Raw genomic sequence first — 18,144 nt, 5'->3', positions numbered from 1 at the left:
AACTGTCTTTACCGCACCTCTGAAGTATGTAGAACCTGCTGACCAAGAAGGGAGATGGTCCAGATTTCAGTTCTTCCCCCAAATAAAAACTGGACCAGAAAAAAAAAAAAAAACTGGACCAGGAGGATGAAGCCCAAGGAGGTAGACAAGGACGGAGTTCCAGTGCTGAGACCCCAGTCCAGCCCTGATTACCGACCTGTCCAGCACTCTTACAACCTCCACCACCTCCTGCCCCTCATGCTCAGAGAAGGCCAGGGCAGCTTACAGCATTCAGAATACTTTTATTGCCAGAATCGAGGTACAGCCTGTTCAGAGTCCCCTGTGGGACCCACCACTTGGGAACAAAGGGAGACAGATGTTGGACATGTGCACAACAGGGGAGATCCAGTGCCACAAAAATGCTGTGGGAGAGTGGCAGAGTCCAGCCTGAGGGTGTCTCTGGAACCCCAACCTAAAGGTTGGACCCAAGTTTGAGGTCACAGAAATTTCACCATCAGCACCATTCTTCCCATCAAGGGTCCTTTGATCCACTTTTTTCTTCTTCTTTTCACTGCCATAGAGGAAAGATAAGAAACTGCCCCAGAGGCTTTACAACCTAAGACCCAGAACCTTGAATGGTCAGTTCCATTAAGGCAGTTCCCTGTTCTCCCTGGGAAACTGCAGCATCCCTGGGCTCCAGGATCCTGGCCCTTGAAAGGGCCAATCCCTGCAGGTTAAATATCACTCAGTGGAAACAGGTGCTTGGCAGGAGTCCCATCATCTCTTAATACTGTGCCAGCCCAGCTGGGCACTAGAAAGACTCTAGGGCAGAAGTCAGCAGGATGGTGGGGTTTGTACACAGCTCAGGATAGCTCTAAGCAACTGCAGTTGCTTTGAGTTCCCTTTCTTACAGGCACCTAGAAGAATAAAGCACTGGGTCCTGCTGTCCTTGGACCACAGAGCCAGAGCCATAGGAGGCAGCTTTAATACTGGAATCCATAACACAACCAAACAGATCAGGACTCCTGAGAGACAGCCACCACAACTGCTGCCCATTCCATAAGTAGGCTGTTTCTGGAGATGAGAGGTAGGAGTGGAGTGAATGTCCCAAGACCTGGGAACCACGGAGAAGACCTCCAAACTGACCCTGCCTGCAGGGGAATACTGGGCTGTCCAGCAGAGAGGCCACGAGGAAGCCAGCAGCTCCTGCCACCCACAACCAGTGGTAGGCCAGAAGCCAGTGTATGGGAAGAATCACCTGAAACCTTTGCAAGCAAGGACCACAGCTCAAAAATAACCCTCACAAGAAGGCCAGAGTCCAGTGGACAAATGTAGGAAAGTCCATGGGTTAGCAGGACTGCATAGTCCCCAAATTGAGGAATGGGGTCAGGTGCCAAGCAACTCACCCTGCTGAGCCAGTGTGAGGTCACAGCATTTCATTCTATCAAGGATCCCTTGAGTCCACGCTCTTTTCTTCCTTCCCCACTGCCACAGAAAGATAAGAAAGAACACTTCCCCCAGACACGTCACAGTCCAAGACCCAGGACTTTGAATGGTCAGTCACAAACTCTGCTAAGTTTGTGGGCCAAGAGAAGCCCCGTGGCTGAGCCATCCAGCAACTTGAGCCTGGCCCAGGAATCAAGGCCCAAGGAGCACACGTTTTAGGTAGGCCAGGGTGGTGGCGTTGGCCAACATTTCAATGTGCTCGCTGCCAGGCAGCTCCTGCAGTGACACCTGCTGCTCCTGGCGATTCTGCCAAGATCGACACTGTAGGGAGCTCTCCAAGTTCACAGTCCCATCACCATCACCAAAGCAGATTTTCGGATCCCGGTCGGGGAAGTTCTCATAATAGAAAGACTCTGGCGTGGGCACACCAGTCCCATAGAGGCAATGCAGCTGCACACCTGGCGGCACCATGGCTTCAACCAGCCCTTCTGTGTCCTGCCGCATGAGCCAGCCATCTTCAAAGCCAATGTCCTGGAAGAACCGGTGGTAGTCCCGCAGTGTATAGTTGGTTGTGGGTGTATGCACAAATACCTTGTCAGGTGACCAGGTATAGTTGTAAGGTAACAGCCAGCTGGTGGAGACAGCAGACCGCTGCTGCTCCCGGATCTTCAATGGCCCAATGACAGGGATTCGGTTGTTATCTCCTGCAGGGAGAGGGCTCCGGTCAGGCTATGCCCAGCAGGGCAAACTGACTAAGCAGCAAGTTTACCAGTCAGCAGCCTAGCTAACAATCCAGAATCTCAACACTGTCAATCATCCTAACTCCTATCTGCATTGCCTTATATTGTTTCTCTTTATTTCGGCTCCATTTAGGAAGAACACTTCCAAGCCCTGCTGTTTCTTTCTTTCTTTTTTTGGCAGTCATGGGGCTTGAACTCTGGGCTTGGGCACTGTCCCTGCACTCTTCAGCTCAAGGCGAGTGCTCTACCGCTTGAGTCACAGCACCACTTCCAGTTTTCTAGTGGTTTATTGGAAATAAGAGTTTCATGAACTTTCCTTCCCAGGGCTGGCTTTGAACCGAGATCCTCAGATCTCAGCCTCCTGAGTAGCTAGGATTACAGGCATGAGCCACCAGCGCCCGGCCCCTGCTGTTTCTTTTAGTACCTCATCAGGGTTTTTTTGCTGTTGTTTGTTTGTTTTGTTGGTCATGGGGCCTGAATTCTAGGCCAGGGCGCTGTCCCTCAGCTCTTCAAGGCTAGTGCTCTACCACTAGAGCCACAGTGCCACTTCTGACTTTTTTTTTTCTGCTTATGTAGTGCTCAGGAATCGAACCCAGGGCGTCATGCATGCAAAACAAGCACTCTACCACTGAGCCACCTTCCCAGCCCCTCATCAGGGTTTTAAGCAGGATCCATTGCCGGGTGATTTATGTCTCCTCATCCACAAATGGTCCCTATTCTGGTATACCATCATGCCAGCGGGCACCAGCCTGATCTATGGTGAAGCATCCAGATGATACATTCCTCTTTCGTCTTTCTCTCTGAACTTCTTTTTGGGGGGATTGGTCATGGGGCTTGAACTCTGGGCCTAGGCACTGTCCCTCAGCACTTCAGCTCAAGGCTAGCGCTCTACCACGTGAGCCACAATGCCACTTCTGGTTTACTGGTGGTTTGTTGGAGATGAGAGTCTCACAGAGGGCTGGGAAGGTGGCTCAGTGGTAGAGCACTTGCCTTGCATGCTCGAGGCCCTGGTTTCAATTCCTTAGCACCACATAAGAAAAAAGCCGGAAGTGGCGCTGTGGCTCAAGTGGTAGAGTGCTAGCCTTGAGCTGAAGAGCTGAGGGACAGCGCCCAGGCCCAGAGTTCAGGCCCCACGACTGGACCCCCCCAAAAAAAAAATCCCCAGTGAGACTTCTGGAGGGAGTAAGCTAAAAGGGGCTTCTTCTGGGTGTAGCCTCTAGGAGTCTGTACATTTCCTTTTTTTTTGGGGGGGGGGGGTTTGGTCGTGGGGCCTGAACTCTGGGCCTGGGCACTGTCCCTCAGCTCTTCAGCTCAAGGCTACCACTCTACCACTTGAGCCACAGTGCCACTTCTGCCTTTTTTCTTTTTTTCTTATGTGGTGCTGGGAAATCGAACCCAGGGCCTTATGCATGCAAGGCAAGCGCTCTACCACTGAGCCACCTTCTCAGCCCCGAGTCTGTACATTTCTATCTCCTCATATCTCACCCCCACTCCTGGATGGCTAGGGCTGACAAGTTTCCCAGAATATGAGCTCTATGAGGTCTCATAAGGAAGAGTTGTAGAAGACCAGTCTTCACTTTTTCTTTTTTCTTTCTTTCTGAGGGGTCTGGGGCCTGGACACTGTCCCAGAACTTTGCTGCACAAAACTAACACTCTACCACTTGAGCCACGGCTCTACCTTCAGCTTTTTTGGTGGTTAATTGGTAAGAAGAGTCTCACAAACTTTCCTGCCTGGGCTGGTTTCAAATTGTAGATCTCAGCCTTCTGAGTAGCTAGGATTACAAACGTGAGCCACTGGCACTCAACCAGGGCTTCATTCTTATCACGACTCCTTGTACAAATTCAGGGGGTACCTATCTTTTTTTATTTTGCCAGTCCTGGGGCTTGAACTCATGGCCTGGGCACTGTCCCTAAGCTTCTTTTGCTCAAGGCTTGCACTCTACCACTTGAGCCATAGCACCACTTTTGGCCTTTTCATATGGTGCTGGGGAACTGAACCTAGGGCTTCATGCATGCTAGGCAAGCACTCTAACACTAAGTCACATTCCCAGCCTGGTACCCATCTTTTTGAGTTCCAAGAGTAAATTGTCTAGGTTGAGGCCTCAGGATAAGTGAATGTCTGAGCCAGGAACTCACTGTCCAGTCAAATCAGGGTCACTTCTAGGAGAGAGTGTGGATCTGACCCAATCAATAATGATCAGTTAACTGAGCAGATCAGGCAGTGCCAGTGATTGCAGAAAGTTCATGAGTTTCTCAGCATGACCCTGTCTCAAGGCCCCCAAAGGGGCATAAGAGAGAAAGCTTCTGCAGCAGGAAGCCCCACCTCCCGGCTGCACATGGCAGGTTCTGACAGTCATGAAAGGGCAAGTGAATTGGAGAGGGACCAAGAAGGTAACTTTCCCAACTGCCAAGAGAGCAAGCTCAGACAGATCTGCACCTGTTTCCCCCTTGCATTGCCCAGAGAGACTTCCTTCTGCTCACACAGGGAAGTGTAACTCATGAGCAGGAAATTGTTGTCCTGTCTTTGATGTGTGTATGTTTACACAAGCAAAGTACATGGTGCCTGCCATTCCATGATGAGGTCTCAGAAGCTTATACAGATTGCCAAGTGTTATCAACTAGAGAGGTGAAATTAGGAGTGTTAGGAGTAGTGTTAATCTTTTCTTTTCTTTTTTTTTTTTTGTCAGTCATGGGGCCTGAACTCTGGGCCTGGGCGCTGTCCCTCAGCTCTTCAGCTCAAGGCTAGTGCTCTACCACTTGAGCCACAGCGCCACTTCTGGCTTTTTCTGCTTATGTGGTACTGAGGAATCGAACCCAGGGCCTCATGCATGGAAGGCAAGCGCTCTACCATTGAGCCACCCTCCCCACCCAGTGTTAATTTTTTTTGAAGAAAAAAAAAATAAGTATTTGAAAAAGAATGTCACTCTGGAAAAAGAGGGTGTCCGGGGAAAGAAACATGAAGTATTAGCACAGTGGAAGAAAGAGAGAGCGAGAGACAGATGAAGAGAGAGAGGGAGGGAGATTGATTGGCTTTGGGAACAAAAGTCCACTCGTCCATGTAGGTCTTACCTGAGGCCAGGACTCGCAGGGTCTTGGCCACACCCCCCCAGGGTGCGCCCAGTGACACAAAGGCACGGATGTACTTGTCCTTCCAGGCCTGGGGTTGCCGCTGCAGAAAGTAGAGCGTGTACATGTTGCCCATGCTGTGGGCAACCAGCACCACGGGGCCCCCATACAGCTGGTACATCTCCTCGATCATCTCTCGGAGGGCCAGGAAGTAGGGCCCGTTTTCATCTGCAGGCCAGAGCCAAGCAGGGGTCAGGAGTCAACCACTAACCAATCTTCAGGCAAGACCCAAGACTAGGAGTTAGGGAGAGTACTAAAACCTAAGTGGGAGATATCTGGTCCCTTCTCAGCCTCCACAAAGGAATGCCCAAGAGGTTTCTTTCCCCCGTCCCCGTCTTATCCCCCTCTTCCCCAAGGACTTAGAGGCCCAAGGGTTCTGAGAAGAATCAGGTAGGACAGGACCAGACTAACCAGAGTTGGTGTCTGTGATCACAGAGCTAGATCCCAGAGGCCACCCACGGCTAGGAGAGAGACCAAGACCTATGGTGGCTAAGACTGCTTTGTCCCCCCTTCCTCAACCTCAAGGAAGGAATGAGGGTGACTTCTTACTTGGGGCTCGGCGCCAGTCATAGGGGGCTCCTCGGACATCTTCGCCCTGTGTGTAACCCCAGCCTACAAGGCTCTCCACCATGGTGTGGAAATAGGAACCTAAAGACAGAAAGGTATAGGATTAGCCAAGGTATAGCCAATGCCAGCCACCACCCCTACCCTTACACCATACCTGCCACTCTGGAAGGTGACAGGGATCTGTGACCATGCTGATCAGAGACAGCACTCCTCTAGGAATTCAGCAAAAGCCCCCTCTGTCCCCTGGAGGCCCTAAACAAAAGCCACATACATACCCACACTGCTTTTGCTGGGGTCCAGGAACTCCAATGAGAAGGTCTTCCCAAAGCCAGGGACACGCACATCCACACCATCAGGGAACTGAGTGGCCCGAGATGTTCGGTTATAGGCCAGTCTGTCAGGAGGAGATCGAGGCAGTGACCCAGACATGACACTGAGGTTGGTACATCCCAACACTGTCCTGTGACCTGGGCCATAATCTCATCCTCTCATCCACAGTATAAGGAGCGGAAAAGGTAACAATAAGCACTGAAGATATAGCTCAAGTGGTAGAGAACTTGCCTAGTAAGCATAAGGCCCTGAGTTCAAATCCCCAGTATCCCAAAAGAAAAACATGTAAAAACACAAATGAGAGGAACTCTATCTAAATGAGGACCTCACCAAAGCTTACTTACTCTTTTTTTTTTTTTTTTTTTTTTTTTGTCGGTCGTGGGGCTTGAACTCTGGGCCTGAGCGCTGTCCCTCAGCTCTTCAGCTCAAGGCGAGCGCTCTACCACTTGAGCTACAGCGCCACTTCCAGCTTACTTACTCTTTATAAGACTGTCCACAGGAATCCTGCCAAAGCAAAATTCCCTTCTCTTTGGTGTCATCTGCCCCAGTAGGAAGGTCTTAGGCTGGTTAAAAAGAAGTCTCAGGTGCTGGAAAGTTGGCTCAGTGGTAGAGTGCTTGCTTTACATGCATGAGGCCCTGGGTTTGATTCCTCAACACCACATAAGCAGATAAAGCCAGAAGTGGCGCTGTGGCTCAAGTGGTAGAGGCTAGCCTGGAGCTGAAGAGCTGAGGGACAGTGCCCAGGCACAGAGTTCAGGCCCCAAAAACAACAACAACAACAACAAAAAAAGACGTTTCAGGGCTGGGAATGTGGCTTAGTGGTAGAGTGCTTGCCTAGCATGCATGAAGCCCTGGGTTCAATTCCTCAGTAGAACATATAGAGAAAAAGCCAGAAGTGGGTAGAGTGCTAGTCTTGAGGAAATGAAGGTCAGGGACAGTGCTCAAGCCCTGAGTTCAAGCCCCAGGGCTGGGAAGGAAAAAAATAGTCTCAGTCCTGGCTCTGTTGTAAACTTCATACTTGACTCCAAGAAGCAGTCTACCCTTGTAGTTTCCCATTGCTCCATCTCCATGGACTGCGGCCATCCACTCCAATGCCTCACAGAACAAAGGAGATAGTGGCTACTTTGTGGATAAGTGGGCAGAGGGCAGGTAGGGAAAGAGGAGAATGACCCTGTGCAAACTCAGATGGATGTAGCTAGGACCCATCTGCTCTGGGCATTGGACCCAGCGGAGGTATCCTTCCTGCAGCCCAATAATCCGTGAAGGAAATGAACCATGACACATGGCCTGCTTGGTATCCTATCAACTGCCAGCCAACTGTAACAATCATTTGCCCAGCAAATTCCTAAAAGCAGTGACATATGACATGAACTGCTAGCTTCTTAGGATCCCTAAGAGCCCTCAGGTAAGATTTTTCTGTTGCTGTGGAACAAATTACCATAGATTAAGCAGCTTTTAACACTACATATACTATCTCCTCCTTTCTGTAGCAATGGTATAAAACAGAAGCAGACAAGGACTTGGATCTCAGGACTGAGTATATACACAGCTGTTTCACCCCTCCTCTTAGTCAGGGGGACTGCAGAGCTTGGAAAAATGGAGATGAGGGAGTGTAGAAAAGCCTGGTGCTAGTCTAGGAAATTTGCTCTGGCCTCACCTGACCAAAGAGAGAGGGAGCGGGAGAAATAGACCCCCCAAAACCCTTAAGTTCCTGGTGATCCTGGGTCTTATGTTCCCTTAAAGATCGATCACAGAGGTCTGGGAAGGTGGCTCAGTGGTAGAGTGCTTGCCTCACATGCATGAGGCCCTGGGTTCAATTCCTCAGCACCACATAAGCAGAAAAAGCCGGAAGTGGTACTGTGGCTCAAGTGGTAGAGCGCTAGCCTTAAGCTGAAGAGCTGAGGGACAGCGCCCAGGCCCGGAGTTCAGGCCCCACGACCGGACCCAAAAAAAAAATAAATAAATAAAAAGATCAGCCGGGCGCTGGTGGCTCATGCCTGTAATCCTAGCTACTCAGGAGGCTGAGATCTGAGGATCGTGGTTCAAAGCCAGCCCGGGCAGGAAAGACCGTGAGACTCCTATCTCCAATAAACCACCAGAAAACCGGAACTGGCGCTGTAGCTCAAGTGGTAGTGCGCTCAGCCTTGAGCTGAAGAGCTGAGGGACAGCGCCAGGCCCAGAGTTCAAGCCCCATGACCGGATCCAAAAAAAAAAAAAAAAAAAAAAGATCAATCACAGAGTCAGAAGCTGGTGGCTCACTCCTATAATCCTAGCTACTCAGGAGGTTGAGATCTGAGGATTGCAGTTTAAAGCCAGTCCAGGCAGAAAAATCCCTATGAGGCTCATGTCCAATAAACTACTCAAAAAAGCCAGAAGTAGTGCTGTGGCTCAAGTGGTAGAGTACTAACCTTGAACACAAAGAGAATCAGGAGAGTACCCAGGCCCTGAGTTCAAGCCTTAGAACCAGAAAAAAAAAATCAATCACAGAAAGTTAGCAACTCCCAAATATTAAGTCCTGGGAACCCACTTTCTTCAGTATGTACATGGTCACCCTGGGTAGCATAGAAAGTTGTTTTGGAAAGCAAAAGTAGTCTGTGCTAGAAGAAATCCAAAGAGATCAGAGGAACAACAAATCAGAAAGATTCCTCTCAGAATCAGACTATACTGCCAATTGCCAGTATCTGGGGTCATGTCTCTTATTATAAAAATAGAAATGCAGATCAGCAGCACAGAAATAACCCCAGTGATCCACCAAGGAAGAAAGAGTCAACAAAGCAGACAATAGAAACAACAAGAATGGTCAGGTTAGCTGGCCACACTGTGGCTCATGCCTGTAATTCTAGCTAATTAGGAGGCTGAGATCTGAGAATCAAGGTTCAAAGACAGTCTAGGAAGGAAAGTCAGTGAGACTCTTATCTCCAAATAACCAGCTAAAAACCAGACATAGCACTGTGGCTCAAATGGTAGAGCACTATAGCCTTGAGCTGAAGAGCTCAGGGACAGCACCCAGTCCCAGAGTTCAAGCTCTGTGACTGACAAAAAAAAAAAAAAGTCAGGGTGCCTGGAGAACCAGAAAACAGTTCATTGGCAAGAACTTAATTTGTGAAGCTCCAGTTAGCTTAACCATACACAGGGTTCTGGCTGTTCTTGGTTCTGCTGTTACTAAAGATAAAACCTAGATATAGGCTTGCCTCTCAGAGAACTCAGTGTGGGAAGGATACTTTAGCTCAGAGTCACACAATTCTGGCTATGAATTCTGATTCAGTTACTAGCTGAGTGAGCATAGGCAATTTTGTAACTTCTTCGAGCTTCCAGATTTCTTTATCCATAAAGCAAGTTTGTTCCATTGCAGAGCTCAGGATCAGACCTGGGGCCTTACCCATGCTAGGCAAGTGTCCTACCCATGAGCTATATCCCCAGGCTTTTGTGAAGCAGGTTTAAAAACAGCATCTGTTCTAAGAGGAAGTTTGTAAGACCAAATGAAAGAAGTCATGTGTTAGTTGAGGACGAAAAACATTCTGAGAAATGCACAATTCAGTGAATGATGTAAACATCATCACTGTATCCTGACACAAATTATGGCTTCTTTATACAGTCAAGAGACTTAAGTAAAAATGAGATGTTTGCCAGATGTGGTGGCATAAACCTGTTATCCTAGCCACTTGGGAGGTAGAGGCTGGAGGTCATTCATTTCAAAGTTAATAAAGTAACACACACCTGTATTCCTATTACTTAGGAGTGTAAGGCAGGAGTACTGTGAGTTTGAGGTCAATCTAGATTACAAAGTAAGAGTCTGACTGAAAAGAAAAATTAATTTTAAAAAATCATGAGATATATATATGAGGCTGCTACTGGTATGTAATGTAATGTATGTAATGTAATTTTACAGCAATCTCTTTTTTTTTATTATTTTATTTATTTTTTGTCAGTCATGGGCCTAAACTCTGGGCCTGGGCGCTGTCCCTCAGCTCTTCAGCTCAAGGCTAGTGCTCTACCACTTGAGCTACAGGGCACTTCCGGTTTTCTGGTGGTTTATTGGAGATACGAGTCTCATGGACTTTCTTGCCCAGGCTAGCTTTGAACCGCAGTCCTCAGAACTCAGCCTCCTGAGTATCTAGGATTACAGGCATGAGCTACCAGTGCCCGGTTGACCGGTTTGTTTTGAGATAAGGGTCTGGCTATGTAGAACAAACTGGCCTTGAACTTAATCCTGGGATTATAGACATCTGTTACCAAATCCAACTAGACTTTCATTTGTTTTTTTATAAGTAAGAGTATATTCCAAAATAACTAAAAAGTTATGTATATAATAGTTATGTATGTAGTAAACACATAAAACAGCAACATCAAGTATTGTGTACTAGGTTGCTTATACTAGCATCACAAGCAAGTGAATAATGTATTTCATATTAGGGTTTGATGGCTACAAAGTCATTAGATAACAGGACTTTTTTTTTTTTGCCAGTCCTGGGGCTTGAACTCAGGGCTTGGGCACTGTCCCTGAGCTTCTTTAGCTCAGGGCTAGGACTCTACCACAGCACCACTTCTGGCTTTTTCTATTTATGTGGTACTGTGGAATCAAACCCAGGGCTTCATGCATGCTAGGCAAGCAATCTACCACTAAGCCATATTCCCAGCCCTGACAGGACATTTTAAACTCTATGATAGTCTTTTTTCTTTTCTTTTCTTTTTTTTTTTTTGCTAGTCCTGGGGCTTGAATTCTGCACCTAGGCACTGTCCCTGAGCTCTTTTGCTCAAGGCTAGTATTCTACCATTGAGCAAGGCCACTTCAGCTTTTTCTGTGATTAATTGGAAATAAGAATGCCATGAGGCAGGGAAGGTGGCTCAGTGGTAGAGTGCTTGCTCTGCATGCATGAGGCCCTGGGTTCTGTTCCTTAGCACAACATAAGCAGAAAAGGCCGGAAGTGGAGCTGTGGCTCAAGTGGTAGAGCACTTGCCTTGAGCTGAAGAGCTGAGGGACAGCGCCCAGGCTCAGTTCAGGCCCCAGGACTGACAAAAAAAAAAAAAGATACATTGTACTAATAACCTGACTTGGAGCAACCCTGTGGGAGTATATGAATGCCAAGGCGATGAGGTCTAATAAAGAGAATTGGAGGAGTGCCATTCCCTGACTCTTAGAAAGCTGGGAGTGGCCTGAGAAAGATCAATCACTCCTAGCATTACAGAACCCCAAGATTCTACCCTAAATGTGATTAATCCAGACTCAAACTTTCTTGGACCTTGGAGTTACATAAAGGCTATGCATACTGTACTTGTACGCTACTTGCCTTACTAAAGTAAGGAAGTTATTTATCCTATCATTGTTTCACTTGCTACTGTCTGTAACTCCAAAGGAGATTACTACCTTACTTTCTGCAAGTACTTCCCTGTGCCAAAATCAATAAGGACCCTGTTAACAGGACTTTAGGGTGTCTGTTGCTGGTGAGAGGCAACAGACCCTCTGCTGCCCCAAAACCAGTTCCACAGTTACTGCCTTGCTCCAGGTCACAGTGGGTTATGGTGCCCGTGGGCAGATTGCAACACAGCCCCTTTGTACACGTTTTTAAAATTTTATTGTTATTATAAAAGTGATGTACAGGGGCTGGGAAGGTGGCTCAGTGGTAGAGCACTTGCCTTGCATGCCTGAGGCCCTGGGTTCGATCCCTCAGCACATAAGCAAAAAGAAAAAAGCCGGAAGTGGCACTGTGGCTCAAGTGGTAGAGCGCTAGCCTTGAGCTGAAGAGCTGAGGGACAGTGCCCAGGCCCAGAGTTCAGGCTCCATGACCGAACTCCCCCCCCCCCCAAAAAAAAGATCCTATTTTAGAAGTGGCGGTGTAACTCAAGTGGTAGAACACTGGCCTCAAGCTGAAGACCTCAGGGACAGCACCCCGGCCTAGAGTTCAAGCTCCATGACTGAAAAAAAAAAAAAAGACTCAGCATAGTTTCTGGGCTGGGAATGTGGCTTAGTGATAGAGTGCTTGCCTAGCATTCATGAAGCCTTGGGTTTGATTCCTCAGTACCACATAAACAGAAAAAGCCAGAAGTGGTACTATGGCTCAAGTGGTAGAGTGTTAACCTTGAGCAAAAGAAGTTCAGGGACAGTGCCCAGGCCAAGTTCAAGCCCCAGGACTGGCAAAAAAAATAAACACACACACACAAAATCAAGATCCTTTCTCAAAATAATACAACAACAAAAACAGACCAGGTACTGATGGCTCACACCTGTAATCCTAGCTACTCATGAGACTGAGATCTGAAAATCACAATTCAAAGCCAGCCAGGTTAGTGAAATCCATAAGACTCTCAACTCCAACTACCAAAAAGCCAGAAATAGAGCTGTAGCTCAAATGGTAAGCACTAGCTTTGAACACAAAAGCTCAAAGACAGTGCCCAGGCCCTAAATTCAAACCCCAGGACTGGCATAAAACAAAACAGAAACAAAAATAACAACCATAAAAACCACCATATATAAGGCCTGAGGGCTGATTGAACCAGAGAAGCTAGAGACACAAGCAGAAGGAAGAGAAAGAAAGTTCTGCCAGGGACTGGGAAGGTGGCTCAGTGGTAGAGCGCTTGCCTTGCATGCATGAGGCCCTGGGTTCGATTCCTCAGCACCACATAAGCAGAAGAAAAAAGAAGCCGGAAATGGCGCTGTGGCTCAAGAAGTTGAGCGCTATCCTTGAGCTGAAGAGCTGAGGGACAGCGCCCAGGTCAGAGTTCAGGCCCACCACTGGACCCAAAAAAAAAAAGAAAGTTCTGCCAGAAACAGTGCAGAAATAGCTGATCAGATTAGATCAGTCTAGACCAGAACAGACTAGAGCCTGGGGACAGAGCCAGTTTTCTAGAGGCTGGATAAGAAGGAAATGGAATCTGGAGGCCTCTCAGGGTCCCACTGGTACCTTGTCTGTGTGCTCTAGGCCTCACCTGATATTGTCAATCCAGCAGTCAATGATGACGGGCAACAGCAGCTCAAGGTTCAGCCAGAGTGTGAAATAACTGTCCGTCTTCTTGGAGCAAAGGTAGTGCACGACCTTTGGCTTGTCCAGCTTTGCTTCCAGCTGATTGCCCAAATCACCAGGCACTGCAGGGGGTCAAAGAACATATGTAAGCCCTGTGCTTTGCAGGCTGGAGACCCCCCAAGCCCTGAAGTCTGAAGACTCCCCTATAGCTATGGATAAGATGGCAGACCTCTGCACTTGCACTCCATATTAGTTAAAATACAGTGCCAGGGGCAAAAATATCAGAGGCCAACACTCTGCTACCTTCAAGCAGAACTGCCACAGGGTGCACATTGGTGGGAAAAAAGCTTGGGGGCTTAGAGTCTGGGGAGCTTGGCAAAGACCTAACGTTTTTGGTCGGGGAAACCAACCCCATAAAAAAAAAAATAAGTCCTCTAGGGGGTGCCACTGACTCACATCTGTAATCCTAACTACTAAGGAGGCGGAAAGCTGAGAATCCTGGTTCAAAGCCAGCTTGGGCATTAAAAAAAAAAAAGCACCAAAAAAGCTAGAAGTAGAGCTGTGATTTCACTTCCAGTAGAACATTAGCATTGAACTTAAAGAAGCTCAGAGATAGTGCTTAGGCCCGGAGTTCAAGCTCCAGGACCAGCACAAAATGAATATATCCTAATACATAAATCCTCTAGAGCTTCATTGGAACTTCCTTCTGGGCTATTCACACAAGGGAAGGGAGATCAGGTAAAGTCACTGCCCCACACAAGCCTTCAGTTTTCTTATTTGTCAAAAGAGCTCTTATGCTAGGCATGGGTAGCTCACACCTATAATCCTAGCTACTTAGGAGGCTGAGATCTGAGGATCACAGTTTGAAGGCAGCATGGGCAAGAAAGTCCTTGAGACTCCTCTGTCCAGTTAACCACTCAAAAACTGGAAGTGGTGTTCTGTCTCAAAGTGGTAGAGTGACAGCCTTGTGCAAAAGAACTCAGGCATAGTGCCTAGGCCCTAAGTTCAAGCCCCAGGTTTGGCATACACACAGACAAAATACAATATGTTTGGGGAGAAAACATTCAGAGAGAGAAAGGACGGTATCATCTGGGTGCTTCATCTTAGATAAGGCCTGTAAAGGACCCCAGGCCTTTTTACAGGACAGTAAAGTTCAAGAGTGTATGTTAAAATGTGCTGCATGCTCCTTAATCCCTTGTAACTGGGAACAACACAGTAAGGGAGACTGGACCGTGGAACTGAGGTTTGAGGTACCAGGAGACCTGTAGCCTTCTGCCAGCAACAGACCCTAAGGTTCCATCAACAAAGGTTTTTATTGGTCTTGTGCAAGGAAGTAAGGAGAGCCAAACAGTAAACAGCCTACAATTTACATAAACCTAAGTCTACCCTTAGGCTCCCACACAGTTTAGGTGGAATCTGAGTTCTCCTTAAGGCTGCACTGATTGACCTTTCCAAAAAAGAACTCGGCATTCTGAGAGTATGTAGGGAGAAGGCATTCTAAACTCCCAATCCCTTCAGGGTCTCACAGCTGGGATTCTTTTTTTCTTTTTTCTTTTTTTTTGGCCTGTAATGGGGCCTGAACTCTGGGCCTGGGCTCTGCTGTCCCTCACCTCTTCAGCTCAAGGCTAGTGCTCTACCACTTGCCATAGTGCAACTTCTGGCTTTCTCTGCTTATGTGGTGCTGAGGAATGGAACCCAGGGCCTCATGCATGCAAGGCAAGCACTCTACCACTGAGCCACATTACAGATGGCTACTTTGAAATAGCATACCATTCCAGATACAGCCCAGAAAGGTTGCATGTGACCTGGCCACAAAGAAGACTTGATTCTATTTCAGCCAACCTGTTCAGCCCATATAGAGACATAGAACTATGGAGCCCTTGTGACACCAAGCCATTCCAGTGCTCTATTGCCCAGCATTCAAAACTTTCCACAGATTACTACTTTCCCTCCTGGATCTTTAGGACACACCTACCCTTTCATGCCATCCTCTGGATACTTCTAAAACATAGCCCTATTAGGATCCATGATCCTAAATAGTGAACAGACAGGGTTCAGATGTCCTTGGCATTCTATTGGATGTTGACTATGAATCCTATGAACCCAAGCCAAGCCAGAACTTGCCCTCCTGTCAGTGCCAGGGGAAGTAGGAATGGCACCCGCTCTCACCTCCTGTCATGATGATTTATGTGCTGATGCAGGGAGCTCCACAACCTCTTGATGATATGTATATGGATGGACATATGGATGGTCAGTCTCCATCAAAGGGGAAATGGCTGAAAGAGGAAGCTACCATAGCTGCTTTGCGCAGATACCCCTTGCCCTGGTCAGGCTGTGTGGTGTCTAAAAATAGCAGTGGCCACTTCCTGAAGCCCTTTGTATCTGGAACTAGGCACAAGAGCCATACACAGGGTACTTTTTACCTCAAATAACACTGGGAGGAGAACATCTTTTCCTCATCTTCACAGATGAAGAAACTGTGGCTGGGAGAGGTAGGAGTATCTTGTCTAAGTCCCTTTTCTCCTATATAGGGTCATCTATCTGGCTCTGATGCCTCTTCTACCAATTCAGGACTCATAACTAGAGGATTTCAAACCTCAAAGTCAGGGTTGCGAATGTGGCTTAGTGGTCGAGTGCTTGCCTATAGCATGCTCATGAAGCCCTAGGTTCGATTCCTCAGTACCATATAAACAGAAAAAGCCAGAAGTGGTGCTGTGGCTCAAGAGGTAGAGTGCTAGCCTTAAATGAAAGAAGCTCAGGGACAGTACCCAGGCCCTGAGTTCAAGTCCTACAACAAAGAAAGAAAGAAAGAAAGAAAGAAAGAAAGAAAGAAAGAAAGAAAGAAAGAAAGAAAGAAAGAAAGAAAGAAAGAAAGGAAAAGAAAATCACTTTCCTACTCTGTATTTAGACAGAGCTCACCCACTGCTCACAAGGAGATCTCTGAGTTAATATGATCAGCCTCACTCCCTGAGAAGATGCGCAGGTTAAAATTCCAGCTTTTCAGATCACTCTGCTATAACCTTGGATAACTAAGAACTAGATGAACTAAGAAGAGCAGTCAGCACCACTCCAAGCAAAAATGTGGCAAAACCTTTATGACCACAGACCAGAAACTTCCCAATTCCATATACTGCATTCTAAGAACTCTTTAAGCCCACACATAGCTTCCTTTGACCCCCAAGATAAAGTGTGCACATGACTCAGGTCACAAGCCCTGCACAGTCCACTCCCCACCCCATTCCAGCCTTCTTTGACTGGTTCCCTAGAACTCTTTCCTGATTTTAGTTCCAGAATACTTCAGGAAGTCTTGCCTGGCACACATATATTCCAGTCTGACTCAGACCTCACTTCTGGGATCACTGTTATCCCTTACCTGGAAGTATGGAAAGGAGGGTCAAATTTTTGTGAATCTTAAGGTAAATCTGAGCCCAGAATTCCCCTGAGTCACTTCCTGTCCTGGAACTCTTATTATGCCTCCTGGGACCACTTTGCAGTCCCAACAGAAAGAAGAGGTCATGTTCCCGCAGATCACCTGTAGAACCTGTGACTCAATTAAGCCTCTTGCTGGCCACACCAGAACTAAATGGGAGCAATGGGCTAAAGGAAGTACCTGAAAGCTTCCTAGTCAGAAGCCACATTCTGTCCCAGCACCACAAGAAAACATGTGGCTCCTATTCAATTGCCCAGTTTGGAAGCAAGGAGGGAGTGGGTAGGAGAGATCACCTAGTCCCAACAGAACTAGCTTAAACTAGGTCTGGCAGGAGTGAAAAGTATAGCTATGTTCCCAGACACTTGTATAGCCAAAGGTGCCATCATTTCCCCTGCCTTCAGCAATTCTTGTTTGCTTTGGGCCTCTTGTGCACAGGCCCAATACCACTTCTCTGATAAGGTGAGGGTAAGGGAAAATAAGCTTGGTGTCCAGCCAAAGTGGCAATCTCTTCCCAAAAAAACTAGCTTCCAGTAATGCTTTCTGGAAACATAGAGGCGTTGAGGGTGACAGCTCGGAACCAATTCTGAGGTCACCAGCCCTCAAAAGTGGAACTGAACCATCTCAGGCTTCCCAGCTTAAAAAAAAAAAAAAAAAAAGGTATGTAAAGACAAGGTTTGGAACCAAGGCGGAAAGGTAAGAGTAGACGTTCAGACAGCAACCCTCTCATTTACTTCCTTTTCTTAAGAGGTCGGAGACACAGGTGGTGGCAGGAGACTGACCACACCCGAGCCCAGCAAGGCGGGAGGTGAGCCAGTGGATGCAGGTGACAAAATCAAGGTAACCAAGGTGATGAGGACATCTCCCTGTCGGTGCTTAACACAGATGCAGACCGGGAAGACCTCCCCACCACCACCACCTCCGCGGGCACCTCTTCCTGCAGGACCCACCCACCATGAAATGCACGCCTCACCAAGCACCACAGGGGGATGTCTCTGGGCCGGGAGCGCCGGGTCCGAGAGCAGCATTAGCAGCAGGAGGAGGAACAAGAGGCCTTTCGGGAGCAGGGTGGCGCGGCAGGGGCGGACAAGGTGGTCCATGGCGCTGTGCACAGCTGTAACACGGACGCGCGCGTTTAAAGCTCAGGGCTTGTACCTAGGCCAGGCCAGCAGCTACGTGCTTAACCCCGCCGCCCACAGCCTCTCAGCCAATTAGAACCCAGCTCTCGCAAACAACCTGCCAATAAGGACTTGCCGCCAGGCGCGTCCCTCCCACCCAAGCTCGTCGCCCCGCCCTTGCCCACCTCTGGGCCAGCTCTCTAGGAAGTGTTGCGCGCCGAGCACATCGATGGGTCAGGGGAGAGTTGGCCCCCGCTTGCAGCTCAGCCTCAGCCCACGCTCCCCGACTGGCGACTGTGTACTCAGCCCAACCAAGCCCAGTACCTTAAGTACCCGCAGTCCAAGCTGCACAACATACACTCCAGAGTCAGCACTTGCGCTGAGCCACCCCCTCCAAAGCAAGAGAGGACATAAACCCAGGGAAATTCTTGGATCTTCGATGGCCAGACCTG

At 48.1% G+C, this 18,144-nt stretch overlaps 1 protein-coding gene across 1 annotated transcript; it reads right to left on the bottom strand.

Moving 5' to 3' along the window:
- Nucleotides 1-261: 261 nt before the first annotated feature.
- Nucleotides 262-17,723, bottom strand: LOC138807034 (lysosomal phospholipase A and acyltransferase). The gene is made up of 6 exons (XM_069992603.1): nucleotides 17,548-17,723; nucleotides 13,113-13,269; nucleotides 6,134-6,252; nucleotides 5,841-5,939; nucleotides 5,235-5,459; nucleotides 262-2,129 (listed from the first exon to the last, which is right to left on the bottom strand). Exons 1-6 carry the CDS (start codon nucleotides 17,672-17,674, stop codon nucleotides 1,618-1,620), a joined length of 1,239 nt encoding a protein of 412 aa, XP_069848704.1. The 5' UTR covers nucleotides 17,675-17,723; the 3' UTR covers nucleotides 262-1,617.
- Between the last annotated feature and the right edge of the window lie 421 nt (nucleotides 17,724-18,144).

Source organism: Dipodomys merriami, unplaced genomic scaffold (assembly GCF_024711535.1).
Source record: "Dipodomys merriami isolate MVZ:Mamm:240054 unplaced genomic scaffold, mDipMer1.0.p SCAF_41, whole genome shotgun sequence".
NCBI classification, from domain to species: domain Eukaryota; kingdom Metazoa; phylum Chordata; class Mammalia; order Rodentia; family Heteromyidae; genus Dipodomys; species Dipodomys merriami.
Note: the sequence above shows the minus strand (reverse complement) of the source record. Positions and strands in the feature narration are given on the sequence as shown.

Coding starts and splice junctions, on each gene's coding strand:
- LOC138807034 (XM_069992603.1), bottom strand. CDS start 17,674: ATGGACCACCTTGTCCGCCCCTGCCGCGCCACCCTGCTCCCGAAAGGC. Junction 6,253..13,112: donor TGCTGGATTGACAATATCAG/GTGAGGCCTAGA, acceptor TCCTCCTGACAG/ACTGGCCTATAACCGAACAT. Junction 2,130..5,234: donor CCTGCGAGTCCTGGCCTCAG/GTAAGACCTACA, acceptor CTCTCCCTGCAG/GAGATAACAACCGAATCCCT.